This window comes from Diospyros lotus, chromosome 3, assembly GCF_014633365.1.
Source record: "Diospyros lotus cultivar Yz01 chromosome 3, ASM1463336v1, whole genome shotgun sequence".
Classification (NCBI taxonomy): domain Eukaryota; kingdom Viridiplantae; phylum Streptophyta; class Magnoliopsida; order Ericales; family Ebenaceae; genus Diospyros; species Diospyros lotus.
Genome location: NC_068340.1, coordinates 20,945,213 through 20,959,484, shown reverse-complemented (window position 1 = coordinate 20,959,484; position 14,272 = coordinate 20,945,213). Strand labels below are relative to the sequence as shown.

The following is a 14,272-nucleotide window of genomic DNA, read 5'->3' as shown; positions in this document are numbered from 1 at the left end:
CTGTAATAATTCCATCAGTAGACCTTAATTTGACTTTGTGCAGCTAGTATGTGAAATATTTTATTTCTGAGAAATACCAACTTTATCTGACTAAAAGGATTATTAAAGCAATCAAGATCTGCACTTTCTTCAGAATTCAATAGAGAAATGATATCTGCTTGACAGTTTATCTGCATTACGATCTGAAACTGATTCTTTTGCTATAAGTTGCCTCCTCACTGAGCTGGTTAGTGATTAAATCTCCCAGTGATATGATATATTATGAACTTTTCTTGTTCTCCAAATTTTTTATGTTAGACAAAGACACAATGAGCACATTGTTAATACTAGGGAAGAGATTATTATGAGATTTAGGAGTATGCTCCCTATAATGTTGTCAGCCTGTATTTCGTTCTCAGCATCATCCTTTCAGTCACTTATTGCAAACTTCAGGAAAAAAGAAAAAAAAAAGATTGAAACTTTAAACTCATCTCTTGACAGTCTCCGGACAACTAACCTACCTTCATTGGTGGTCTCCAGCCTACATATTCATGAAGCCGAGAAAGAAAGATTACAGCTGAAGAGGTTAGCAAAGCTGCAGCCAACATTCCCTCCACTCCAATTGTGACTACACCGACTCCTGAGGAAGCAGTCCTCTCTCCTTCAACCACTGAACGTGTGAAGGTGCACCAGCCCATTCCCGAGGATCAGCAGCGCGAACTATTCAAGTGGATATTGGAGGAAAGGAAAAAAGTGAAACCCAAGGATTATGAAGCGGAAAAGCCCATCAACGAAGAAAAGGCCATTCTTGAACAATTTATGCATGCGGAATCCATCCCAAGCATCTGATTTCTGTTGTATTTCCTTAATCGGTGAGATTACTAGAATATTGCCCTCCTCTATTGAGGCTGCGGAAGGTCAGGATTTCAGAAATTGTGTACTTCAATAGCTTGACCTGCCATTTAAATGATTTTGGCTTTAGGTACATGTTTTTGGACATTATGTACCTGTCTCTAATTGACGATGAACTTACTTTGATCCTTGCTCAGAGAGAAGGATTCGTTTTAGAGGGGTTTACCTATGGTTCTTTCAGTGAGTTGTAAGATCAATCTTAACTTGAAATCATTGGCTTTATTATTAGTGTTCTTCTCTTGGTTAGAAAGAAAGGGAAACCCCATGGTCAAAGGACACTAACAGGCCATCGAGGGGCTTGAGACACCTGGCCACCCCTTTGTGTTGGCTTGCAGTGCCTTCACCCACGGACCCCTTTTAGGAAATATTCATCAGGCTATCCACACGCTCTATTGGGTAGAACCCTTAGTAATGTTTTTTGTGAAATGGTAACTTAGTTTCTTTAGTCACTGTGATACTCTAACCAATTTAATTCTACAGCGCAACCTTTTCTTTCTAGTTATTAAGTTACTATTGATTTAATATTATAATTATACACAACTCTAATACGATTCCAAAATTTTGATTAGAAAGCCCAATTCTTTGGGTGGATACTAAATTTCATTAAAATGTTATTTTTCAATTTATGTCACAAAATATATGATTATATAAATGTAATTGAAACAATTATGTTAAATAACGGTGGTTTAAGACTTAAAAGCCCCCTCCAATTAATATAAGAGTGGGATTAAGCAAATTGCTCCCATACCAAGACTAACGTTGGACCACAACCCAAATCACAGATTATATTATCCCAATCTTATTTTGGGTACCATGTGTTTGAAAAAAGTAAGCAAATATGGACAAAAATAGAAGTTTGTCTTCCGGGAATTTGAGGTGGTTAATATATGGTTTGAAACTTGATGGACCCCACCCCGAACTCTACCTCTTTGAAGGCCACCTACATCCACATTCTTCCACCCAATCCTTCCTCGGTTTTCTCAGGCACACCCGCAAAAGTACAGCGTGCATACCTTCCAAATTGCCCATCACCTTGCCGTTATTCATGTTGATACCAACCTTATTGTCTTTCAGTAACTGGCTCTTCAATTCAAATCTTGGGTTTGGTTGGCTTCCATACAGAGTTCCACCTTCAATGCCAGGCGCCATCCATGTTTCAGGTATAAACAGCTTCCCTCCTATATTTAACTTTCACCCAACAACACTTCCTTTACTGTCATAACTTTTAAAAGTTGTATTCAATCTCCTTCCAGTTCTGGACTTCAAGGATCTTCCATCTTCATCACTTTTAGTGAAGGGTAAGTGGGTAATTGCTGTACTTCTATTTCCTTCGTTCAAGATTTGAATGTGTGGAGTTAGCTGGAATTTGATGGGGTTTCTTTCTTCTGGTTGTGAAATGCAGTTTCCATGGGGAAAAGAGAATATCAAACATGGGACAAGGGCGAATTCTCTTTGTAATGATTCTCAATTTCTTTCCAACTTATATCACCGTTACTTATGGTCTTGGTAACCAGGTTCTGTTGATGTTGATTTTAGTACAGCCCGTTGACAACCCTTCGTGACAATGTGACTATTACACTTTGGGATGTTGAGGGGAACGAAGTGTCACACAGAGGTTGAACATACTGTTTAATTTTTAAGTGGCAAAATTTGAATTTATCTGTGATGTTTATTGGTTTTTCTATCACAAATTAGGCTAATGGAGCTAATCTTGTGGCCTAACAGTTGTTCAAACCTTGTTGGTTCTGGAAAAAGTTTCCCGGGATGATTTTATTCCCCTTGAAGGAGGGGGACACGTGCATATGAATATGCAGTTTGTCCTCAGCGAAGAAGAGCGCAATCGGATTCGTAGCACGGTACAGTTTCCCTTTCCTATTCCTTGTTCCTTCATTTAAGGAGTTGGTTTTGCAAGATACAAGAAAATTTTATATAGTAAATAACATATTAATGGTTTAATATCCCTAGAACCAATATTGCAAATGCATTTTCGTTGGGTTGGTTAATAACGTCACTCTCGGTAACCTTTTATGGAATGGATTAAGAGGCATGGAACCTCACTTTTGGTAACTGGCTTTGATGGCCCAAGTTAACGATTTTTAAAGTTTGGAACTCCTTTTTATTCTTCTTTTGGTCACCATGTTGTTGGGATTTATTGGTTTACTATTTGAGGGATATTTTTATGTGTTTGTAGAGAGAATCTGCAATGAAGAAGAAATATGATGAACCGCTTAGTACTGGTCTTAGATGTTCAGAGATGGCTAGTTCTGCTGGTGGTATTCTCGTGTCTTCTTCATTTGCAAACATTGAGGTCTCAGGTTTGATCATGCTACTTAAATTTACAAAATAAGGGAAAATGGAAGGAAAAAGTAACAAAAAATGGTTTTAATTTTCAAGAAACTCTTCTGTTGCACTTCTACTGAAAAGGCCTTGATGTTGAGCGGTATATCTTCTCAAGATTCACGAAATGTGGGACACACAATGAGGTGGTGAGCAATAGAGATCTATCTGCTCATGCTGGCATATTGTCCAATTCAAAACATGATGTTGGGAAACACGAACGAAAATTTCATGTTACACAAATTTTTCCAGTTAAGGATCAATTGCATTTCCTTCTTAATTCATATATCTATTTCATCAAAAGTTTCAAAAGGCATTCCGAGCTTTCCTAACAGTCAAAACCACCTGTTTTAGAATGATACAGATGGAGGTGAAGAGACTTCATCTACAGCCTGTTGTCAAAAAGAAGGAATGTGCATCTAGGTGAGATAAATCACGGTAAGTGAGTTGAGCAAATGGAACCTGGTCACACCATTTTGATGATCCTGAAAGACATGTTTATTTTCAAGATACTCCCTCTACTACAGAGAAGACTTCAGTTGCCTCCATCCTGAAGAATTGGCAGGCCGATCAACTGGAGAAGCAGGAACCACTTGAGAAAACTCCTAGCAATGTAAGGAAAGTAATAAGTGCCTTTGAAAGTAGTCTAGCTAAGGTATATCTGTTTGGGTACTCCATGAAGTATTCTCCATGTACTATTGCAAGTTAATTACTTTATGTCCATATGAGATTCAAAGACATATACTTATCAAAAACAGGATATGAGAGCTGGAATGAAACCATCGCCTTCAAAATTGCATTCTGATAAAGTTCAACCAGAAGCTCACAAGGAAGTAGATTTGAAAAAACTAAATAAGCCTGGCAAACTGACTCCTGGAAGGCTCAAGAACCCTTTTCTAACTGGGGAGTTGCAACATATCCAGGTTTACAAAACATTAAGGGAAGTAGGTTCAAGTAGTGCTACATTTATGGAGGGGAATGCAATTGACATTTGCGCAACTGATTCACATGAAATTTATACCTTAGGATCTTCGGAGGATAAATTGAAGTCAGCAGCTTTATTTGAAAATGATAATCTTTCTTCTGAAATCTATGATGCCTGGATATTTCCAGATCATGCCAAAAGATTATGTATAACAACTGGAAGCAAACAAATAATGGATTTAGTTGGAAGCTGTGGGATTCAAGAAAGGGTTCATAAAAGCGAGAAGAGATGTCAATTTCCAGAAAATGTGGAGAAGGTATCCCCACTTTACTCTGGTTTATAGTTTGTTATTGCTACTTTTATATTTTGTTATGGTCATAATCAGATAAATACTAGATGGTTGGAATTTGAAACCCCTACAAGATGCAAGGATTCATTCAATAAGATAAAAGTAGAAGTTTCGTTAGTTGCAGCAGTGTATTATGCTAACAATCCATCTTATGAAACATAAACCCGCATGGTGGAGATGTACATTTTGTATTGGAATTGAGTAATCCTTGTGGTAGCATAATTAATTCAGCATAGTATGCAGTTTTCAAGCCACAAGGAGGTGAAGAAAGGTGGCAGAACTTCTCCCGAGTTGAGAAAATCAACATTTGAGAGTTCTCTGGAAGATGAAACTGCTCGTGGACCAATGGGACAAGTTATGTCATATACTAAACTTTGTTTCTTATATTTAGCCTTATTTCAGTGTTGTGGTGATGACTAAATGTGCTCTCATGTCATCCTTGGAATTGCTATATGCCTCGTGTCATTAATCATAACATTCTGGGGCCAGTGTTTCCTAATGTATATTCGGTTATGCAATTAAATAAGATGCGTGTAAGTTGTGTGGTTAATAAGATCAACCTACACAGAGAAGGTAATAATATAGCGAGTTCAAAGTAATTAAATCACATATCTTCTAGCTGATGTTTATACCAAAGAGTCAGTCATTAGTCACTACTTGTTTCAATTATCGGTTTCCCAACTGGGAAGAAGGAAACTACTTTTCAGAGGTTAGGAAGGTAAAAGAATTTCAATTTTCTTTCTCGCTTTGTGCAGGCAATAAGAGTTGCAATAATGATAGCTTTCGGCACACTTGTTCTTCTTACAAGACAAAGAAAACCCAGGTTCACCACTTCATTTGTCTTTGTTTTAGTACTTCAAATCTAGACACTAGCATTAGCATATTAATGCTTTTTGGCCTTGAAATTCAAGTGTATCAACTTAAATGTCCTATCTGATAATGCAGATACGAGCTCGTTTATGGGATTGAATACAACTCGTCTCTTCACCACCCGCAGGGCCAGAACAATTCCACCTAATTTCTTTTTGTTGCATTTAATAGAACATCGACAAACAAGCTCTGCTGGGTTGCTTATGCAGATTGTTCTGTTGTAAATTTCAGTCACAGTGAATACTAACATTAATTCCAAAGATTATTTTCGGTATTGTGCATACTTATCTCTCAATTAGTCTGATCATTAAGCCTTTAATGCCTACTAAGAAACCTTGTTCAATGTTGTCAAAGAAAAACCTCAAATGTGCTCATAATCTTCAGAAACTCCTATGAGCAGCAAAAGCAAACTTTTTCTTTTAGAATTGATTCTTGTTGATAAAATTGTGGGCACAAAGAATCACAGTATGAAGTGTATTTAACATCCGCTTGAGAATTGAACAAAAAATAACAATTATCATTCATATTTGAGGGTTTTATACACTTGAGAGCAATTTAGAAAGAAACATTATCAGAGCTATATTCACATATGCCACTTATTTAAGTTACAAAAATGCCACTAGGTTAAAGTTTTGCAGAACCTGCATAACTATACACAGGGTCGGACCTTTAATGAGGCGGTTGCCTCGGGCCCATAAATATTGGACTATTTTGGGGCCCATAAATTGGAAACCCTCCCTCTTGCCCACTAGCCAGCTGCCCACCCCTTCCCTCTCTGCAAACATAGCTTCGCCCTTGCCCTTTTCCCTCTCTCGCTTTTTTTTGTTGCCCTGCCTCTCTTGCTTCGTCACTCCTGGCTCGCCCTTGTGCCTCGTCCTCGCCGTCGGTGGCTCACCCTCGCTCTTGCCTCTCGTTGCTCTGTCGCTCGCTACCTCTCTCTCCTCTCGCTGCTTTGTCACTCTTCGCTTTCTCCTCTTGCTACTCGATCGCTCGCCCTCGCCCTCGTGGCTGCCTGGCCAGTGGCTCACTCTCTGTCACTCACTGCCTCTCTCTCGCTCTGTCACTTCATCGCACGGTCACAGTTTCGCACCCTCGCCAACTCGTCCTCCATTGCTCGCCCTCGTCGGCTTGGTCTTGTGGCTGGTGGCTCACCGCTCTTGCCTTTTGCTCCGTCGCTCGCTGTCGCTGGTGTCTCGCTACCTCTCGATTGCCGATTGGCTCATCAAATTCCGGGGCCCATTTTTACATTTTGCGTCAGGGCCCCAAAATCTCAAGTACGGCACTGACTATACATATACCTTGTTCTGGGCGACATTCAGCCTCAAACCTAGAATGTAATTTAGTTGATTGTACTATTTCAGCAGACTTTTTCAATGCAGAAGACCACGGGGTTTCTTCCATTTCATAGAGTTCTTCAACACATGCATCTGTTTCTTGAGATGTAAAGCATTGCATCAACGTACTCTTATAATTGTCATAATTTGGAAAGAAACTGACTTCCAAGATTGTCGGTTGAAGGTCGGTCCTAACATGAACATCTTCAAACAGCTAGGGCCCATCAAATTTGGGTTTGGACTTGCTTCCAGGAAATCTGTTAGGGGTGGTCTCCACTTTCTTGCTTGTTGTCCCATATGTTAAATGTAATTATTATAGGATCTAACCTTTGTTGATTTAGATTATTGTTGAATTCCATTAGAATTAGAAATTATATCCATTTTTTGATTAAGGGCTCATATTGTTGTGTAAATTTTGTGGGACCAGGCTTTAGTGTGCTCAGTTGAGTTTTCAAGTTCTGAGAAACATGAGGTTGATGGTTGTGTGGTGATCCTCCAAACAAAATTATATCTTAGAAATGACCGTAAAAATTGTTACACATATATTAGAGTTGAAGGATTAATTGTGTTTGGGGGTGATGTCATTGAAGGGTTGAGCTTCAGGTTTTTAATTTTTCATTAGAAAATAGTTTCATGGAAGAAAAGTTTTTAAATGCCTAACTGCACACTTATGTTCATATGTGTGAAATATTGTTGGATGGTTTTGCAACTATCTTGATGTATACCTGTCTTTTGTCTTCTTTGTGGCAGTATGCCTTTCTTTATTCCATTCGTCCTCAGATACCTCGGTGGAAGTTCATTTACAAGAACAGGAAGTTACAATAGCTTTAGGAAGTAATATGGGTGATAGACTTCATAATTTTCATGAAGCATTGCGATTAATGAAGCAATTAGGCACAAAAATTAAAAGGCATGCCTGCTTATATGAGACACAACCAGTTTATGTGACATATCAGCAGTGTTCAAAAATTCGGCCTAGGCAGCCGCTAGGCGTTAGGCAACCACTGGCCGCAGCGATTAAGGGTTGCTCAGCACCCCTAAGCGTCAAGCCTGATTAATTAGGCCACGGCGACGCCTAGGTGGCCCGGGCAGCGCCACTGACCTCCTCTGGTCGTTCATTGGGTGTCCTCTCTCTCTCTCTCTCTCGCCTTCGATCTCCTCTTAGCCGTTCGTTGCCGCCATTGATCTCGTTTCTTGGTCGTGCTCTCTCGTCGCCGCCGACCTCACCTGTTGCTCGTTCTCTCTCGTCGCCGCCAATCTCATTTATTGGTTGTCAGCTCTTGTCACCGATCTCGTCTTCCTCCGATATGTATCCATCTTCCTCCGCCTCCTATTATTTAGTAAAAAACATTGTTTGTTGCTCCTTGTTGCACGTTGTAGCAACAAGCAAGCAGCAAGCTTGCGTTTCTGCTGTAGCTGTTGATCTATAATACTAGTTCATTAGATGTTTGTTTTAATTCAATTTCAATGTCAATTATTCAATACTCAGGAAAAAAAAAAAAAAAACAGGAAGTGAAATGATGTCGAATAGGACTAGGAGTACGGGGGCATCATCCGAGGCCTCCTTAATTCTTAAAAGGAAGTCAAATGATGTCAGATGGGAGTATAGAATGTTAATTGATCCGAAGAATATGGATAAAATTAAATGTAAGTTGTGTGGTAAAGTTATGTCTGGAGGTGTTTACAGAGTAAAATAACACATTGGCCACATTTCTGGAAATATTTTTGTATGTCCAAAATCTTCTTCGGCTGATCAAGCCAAATGTAAGAATGCTATTGCCGAGACAAAGAGTAAGAAGAAAAATAAGAAGGAGGAGGAATATTTGATGAGATCATCTGTTAATATCTCTGAAAGGGTGGAAGGGGATGATGAAGATGAATTGCAAGAGTTAGGTAGTAGAAAAACGTCTCGTACTCTTGGCTCTATGGATAAGTTTGCTAGCTCCATCAGCCCTGAAACTTGTTTGAGTGCGGGAATGACCCAAAGGCAACAAAATATTAGTGAAACACTATTTAAAGAGAGAACATAGTCTGTTCATGAATATTGTGTTATATGGGTGTACGAAACTGGTATACTTTTCAATGTTATTGACCATGATAGCTTCAAATTGTTTGTTGAGGCGGTTGGTCAATTTGGGCCAGGCTTCAAACCTCTCAGTCAATACCAATTGAAGAAATCGTTATTAAAGGGAGAAGTTGACAGAACAAAAGAGTTATTGAAGAAGCATGAAGAAAAATGGGCACGAAATGGGTGCTCCATTATAACAAATGCTTGGACAAACAGAAAAATGAGCATCATGAACCTATGTGTTAATTCTAACGCAGGTTCTGCTTTCCTTTCTTCCAGAGAGTCTTCAGATGAAGCACATACAAGTGAACTCATCTTTGAGTATGTGGACAAGTGCCTTAAGCAAGTTGGGCCACAAAATGTCATCCAAGTAATAACCGACAATCCTGCCAACAATATGGGAGCAGCAAGATTGTTGAAGGTGAAGAGGTCAAATATCTTTTGGACCTCATGTGCTACTCATACCATCAATTTGATGCTTGAAAGTATTGGAAAACTGTCGAGGTATAAAAAAGTCATTGATTAGGCTAAGAGTTTCACAATTTTCATTTATGCACACCATAAGACCTTGTCCTTAATGAGGTCATTTACGAAAAAGAGGGATATAGTGAAACCAGAAGTCACTAGATTCGCTTATGCTTTCTTGACTTTGTAGGGTTTGATAGAGAAAAAAGGCCCAATTGAGGGCAATGTTTACCAACTCTGAATGGGAGGAGTGCAAATGGTCGAAGATTGTTAAAGGGAAAATAGCATATGGTACTGTGATGAGCATTACTTTTTGGAATGGTGTGACTGTATGCCTTAAGGTTTTTGCACCTTTGGTGAAGGTGCTTCAAATTGTTGATGCGGATAGAAATCCTTTTAAGGGATTTTTATGTGGAGAAATTAAGCAGGCAAAGGAAGATATTAAGGAGGTCTTAAATAATCTTGAAAATAACTATAAGCCTATTATGGAGATTATTGAAGCAAAGGTGAGAGATAGGCTAGATAGTCCACTACATTTTGCAGCTTACCTTTTGAATCCCTATTACTTTTTCAAGGATATGGATATACAACTTGATAATGAAGTGATGGATGGGCTTTTTAACTGTGTGGAGATGTTTTATGATGGTGAATTGCAAGGCCATGCTATAAATGTTGAGTTGCCAAAGTATACTCGTAAAGAGGGAGCTTTTGAAAAATTATGGGCAACTCAAGAGTGTGCAAAAAATGATGACAATTATAATCCAGGTATAAAATTCATTTAATCCTTTCTATTGTGTATTAATGTATAAATTAAATTTGTTTACTTTATATTTGTTTAACCTATGTAGTTACATGGTGGATGAATTATGGAAATCAAACTTCAAACTTGCAACGAATGGCGAGAAAGATTTTCTGGTTAACCACTAGTTCATCCAGTTGTGAAAGAAATTGGAACACTTTTGAAAGGGTTAGTGTATATATGAATTATATTATTTAATATCAATTAGTTATCATTATCAACTTATCATTTATATTAATATTACTTTTATTTTATTTATGTAGATACATACGAAGAAAAGAAATAAACTAGACGTGAATCGATTGAACAATCCAGTCTATGTTCAATTTAATGCGAAATTGATGAACAAGCACAAAAGAGAGAAGGAAATGAATGTTGATGTGCTACTTGCTAGTGATGCTAGTAATGCACAAGGATGGATCGTTGATGAAGAAGATGATGAAGAAGATGATGAAGAAGTTGAGCCTAGTATGGGGCTCACTTGGGAAGTGGTTGATTAAGCATCGAGAGCAGACGAGATGTTTCAAGCTCGAAGAAGTTCTAGGATGAGAGAGCTTCATGAAGATGATTTTCAATCAGAAGAAGAAGATGAGCAAGAAATCAATGAATTTGATTTGAGTCTGATGAAAATCGTGTATTGGAGGAATATGGAGAGGAAGAAGACCAATTAGATAGTTAGACTTAGATTCTTCGAATATGGTTTATGTTGTATTATTGCTGCTTCTACATTCTTGAACTTATAACTAATATAATGGTTTGTTTTCTCAACCTTAATTTCATTATTTCACTTGTCTTTTCAACTTTGATTTACGTAAAAATAATATCAAATTACATCAAAAGTTTTTTAGAAAAAAAAAAAAACATTTTTCCTAATCGCCGCCTAGGCACTAGGCCCCAGCCTAGCGCCCGACTAGCGTTTAGCGCGTTTTTTAACACTACATATCAACCTCTCTTCCTCAACTCTGTCGTTCGAGGTGTTACTAGACTTGGGCTTCATGAACTATTAGGAGTGCTTAAGAAAATTGAAAAGGACTTAGGGCATACTAACAGGATAAGGTATGACCTAAGACCAATTGATTTGGACATATTGTTCAATAGGAAATTCAGAATTCACTTAGAAATTCTTACAGTACCCATGAAAGAATTTGGGAGAGACCATTTGTAATGGCTCCATTGATGGATTTGTTGGGATCATCTATTGACAATGATATTGTGGCATGCTAGCATGGTTTGTCAGCCTATGTTGGTGGGCTTTTTGAATCATGGGAGAAACTTGGTGGTGAATCCCTTATTGGCAAGGATGGATTAAAAAGGCTCTTGCTTGTGGGAAATTGACTATGGGATTGGAGGGCAAGAACCTCTATCATGGGTATTCTTAATCTAACCCCAGATAGTTTCAGTGATGGAGGTAGGTTTCAATCAGTGGAAGCAGTAGTTTCTTAGGCCCATTTGATGATTTTCGAGGGTGCAAATATAATTGATTTTGGTGCACAATCCACACGGCCAATGACATCTAGGATTTCTGATGAGGAAGAATTGGATAGGTTAATCCCTATCCTAGAAGCTATTATGAAGATGCCTGAGGCTGAAGAGAAACTTTTATTTGTCGACGCTTTTTATTCGATGGTTGCTTCAAAAGCAGTCAGCAAAAGGGCTCATCTTATAAATGATGTGTCTGGTAGACAACTAGACTCTAAAATGCATAGTGTCATTGCAGGCCTTAAGGAACCTTATGTTGCAATGCACGTGAGGGGAGATCCATCCACTATGCAAAATAGTGAAAATCTGCAATATGATGATGTTTGCAAATAGGTTGGTTCTGAGTTACATTTACTAGTTAGAGATGTCGAATTGTTAGGAATCCTAGCTTGGAGGATTATTATTGACCCAGGTATTGGATTCTCAAAAAAGACTGAACATAATTTGGAAATTCTAACAGGTTTATTGACCATTCGAGCAAAGATTACAAGGAAGAGCTTAGGTTTATCTCATGCTCCTATTTTGATAGGACCTTCCAGAAAAAAGCTTTTAGGTGATATTTGTGGCAACCTACTGCAATTCTGAGTGGTGCAAATATTGTCAAAGTACACAATGTTCGATATAACCTTGATGCTGTGAAGGTTTGTGATGCTATGTTGAAATGGAGGAGACTGCTTGTGTGATTAGAAAGAAACTTATTTCTCTCTGACCTCACTCCAGGTCTCCCATTCATAATGGGCCAAAGATGAGGGAAGTGTGAGCCATCAGTATGGAAATGCTTCAAGAAACTACCTAGTCTCGTACTAAAGCAACTTTGGAATTCAAAGGATGCAAAGAGGACGAGGATTGAACAAGACTACTGATGGAGAAGCTCGAATGATGTTGATTTCCAGGAGTCTAAAGATTAACATTTCTTGTGAGAGAAAATAGAAATTTCTTGGCAAAACAATTGACTTTGAGTACAGTTTTCTCAAGAGCTTTTATGGTTACTTCTTCCAAATGGTGTGCATTCAATTCTAGTGGCAGCTATGCTTTTGCTTTTAACAAGGGTTATTTTTGTATGCAACTTGACCCTCGCGTAGCGGTTACCCTCACTTTGGGAGAAAATTTTGTTCCATTGACGGGGTAGCAATGGAGTTGTGAATAAGTTGAGTACTAAGCTTTTAAAGTTGAATTTGGGTAATTTTAGCAAGTTCTAAATTGTGTTAAATCATTTGGATAAGGTTAATCAAGAGCTGAGCTCATGTATACCACATAGTAGAAACAAGATTTGGATTCGGCAATCAGAATTTGAGTTGCAAACTGATGCCAATTCAAAATGGTAGATTTCATCATTCTCAGTTGAGACTAAACAGATGGAGAAAGTTGTACGTACATTCCTTGCATAAAAATCCAAAGCAAGATTTTGAACATGCTGCAATAGTAAACTCATGAATTCGTGTGATTTCGCTTAATTAAATGTTGCTTCGATCCACAAAAAATTACACTAAAGTGTGTGTGAGATTCAAATATGACATTTTTAATATACATGCACAATCAATCAATCTTCCCCAAGTTCACAACTGTTGTCATCCAGATGAAGACTAATGTATTAATAATTTCTTCTAGTTCCAGGCACCCTTGAGCAGGTTATCAGTGTCTCAATCAATATAACAGTTGATATCAAACTACACTGGCACTCAATCGTGTCACAGAGTTGATAACGAATGGACATTCAGATTGAACTTCAATCCTCAAAATTATGGAGAAAAATATACTATTAAAGTTCATTCAATGACTATGATTCTGATAATTCCAAATTTGAATCGCGATTACTCCAAGTGCCCAGGGCAGAAGCTGTTTGTGTAGTGGTCCACTCCCGAATAGTCTCGCTAGCATAGGATATCCGAAAGGAGGTCATCACAAAGATGATATAGAACAATAACATATAACACCACATTACAATCCTTAGATAAATTCAGCGGAAGCCAACATAAAGGTTTTCAACATCTTGGCACCATGGCCTACACAAAATGAAATATAAGGGCACTAACAAATTTTATAACATAAAATTCCCTCACACATGCCCTCTTCACACACACTAACATGGACAATCTAATCTGGGAGATCTCTGTACATCTTTAACCCTGGGCTTTAGTCCCACTGGACTCGCCCTCAACCACTGCTTTACCTTTACCTGAAATGACACGAGAGTACAACAAGGTGAGCTACAAGCCTCAGCAAGTATATTTATAAAGCATGAAGATATGGAATCAAATGCATAGATAATCAAGATAGAGTGAACAACAACTCTATGAGAAGCTATCAGTATAACACAACTCATAAGTTTTACATTTACGTCAATTTCCTATGTTATGATTATTATACATATTATGTAGTCATTTCCATGCTTATGCACATGCACCAATAATAGGGAATTTTTCACATAAATCCCAAGGCTCCCACGGCCAATATATCCATACATGAATATACTATTGTTATTGCTTGATGTATTTTCGTGATGCATATATATTGGCCGTGGGAGCCTTGTTGATGGCCACCTCACCCGCGTCAAGCACTCATATGATATCATTTCTCACCCACGGATATAGTCGTCGCTCAAAATAATAAGTGCGCAAATCAGTATAATCATGCATTATATATGCATATTCCAATTTCATATCAATCCTCAATGATTAAGAAAATTTTCAAATCATGCGTATCATGCACAATTACATAAATTAAGGTGTGCACTATCTCATAATCACATGGTAAA

At 38.1% G+C, this 14,272-nt stretch overlaps 3 protein-coding genes across 35 annotated transcripts in view; all 3 read left to right on the top strand.

Moving 5' to 3' along the window:
* LOC127797209 (folate synthesis bifunctional protein, mitochondrial-like) overlaps nucleotides 1–14,272 on the top strand; it is a 63,544-nt gene that overhangs the window by 10,981 nt on the left and 38,291 nt on the right. For 6 of the 11 annotated variants that reach the window (XM_052329861.1, XM_052329860.1, XM_052329863.1 and 3 more), the window contains one exon: nucleotides 520–1,113. The exons of 2 other annotated variants lie outside the window; for them this stretch is intronic. The gene's annotated coding sequence lies outside the window, so the exon portion shown is untranslated. Of the gene's footprint in view, nucleotides 1–480; nucleotides 1,114–14,272 lie in introns of those variants that run through there. 3 more of the 11 variants (XM_052329867.1, XM_052329864.1, XM_052329868.1) reach the window with 1 other exon arrangement.
* The window catches only part of LOC127797210 (uncharacterized), a 67,220-nt gene continuing 54,774 nt past the window's right edge, over nucleotides 1,827–14,272 (top strand). For 6 of the 18 annotated variants that reach the window (XM_052329892.1, XM_052329882.1, XM_052329890.1 and 3 more), the window contains exons 1-2: nucleotides 1,828–2,051; nucleotides 2,124–2,189. In XM_052329892.1, the coding sequence (XP_052185852.1) occupies nucleotides 1,937–2,051; nucleotides 2,124–2,189 (181 nt within the window). In that variant the 5' untranslated portion in view covers nucleotides 1,828–1,936. The other 12 variants (XM_052329889.1, XM_052329884.1, XM_052329883.1 and 9 more) reach the window with 8 other exon arrangements.
* On the top strand, nucleotides 2,723–5,653 carry LOC127797214 (uncharacterized). 6 transcript variants are annotated; one of them, XM_052329897.1, is made up of 8 exons: nucleotides 2,723–2,747; nucleotides 3,083–3,479; nucleotides 3,583–3,651; nucleotides 3,738–3,841; nucleotides 3,987–4,469; nucleotides 4,746–4,856; nucleotides 5,258–5,325; nucleotides 5,448–5,653. In XM_052329897.1, the coding sequence occupies exons 5-8, from the start codon at nucleotides 3,990–3,992 to the stop codon at nucleotides 5,518–5,520; spliced, it is 732 nt and encodes a 243-aa protein (XP_052185857.1). In that variant the 5' UTR covers nucleotides 2,723–2,747; nucleotides 3,083–3,479; nucleotides 3,583–3,651; nucleotides 3,738–3,841; nucleotides 3,987–3,989; the 3' UTR covers nucleotides 5,521–5,653. The 6 variants fall into 6 exon arrangements, with proteins under 6 accessions (XP_052185857.1, XP_052185856.1, XP_052185859.1 ...); XM_052329896.1 differs by having other exon boundaries at nucleotides 3,583–3,666; XM_052329899.1 differs by having other exon boundaries at nucleotides 3,083–3,666; nucleotides 3,756–3,841.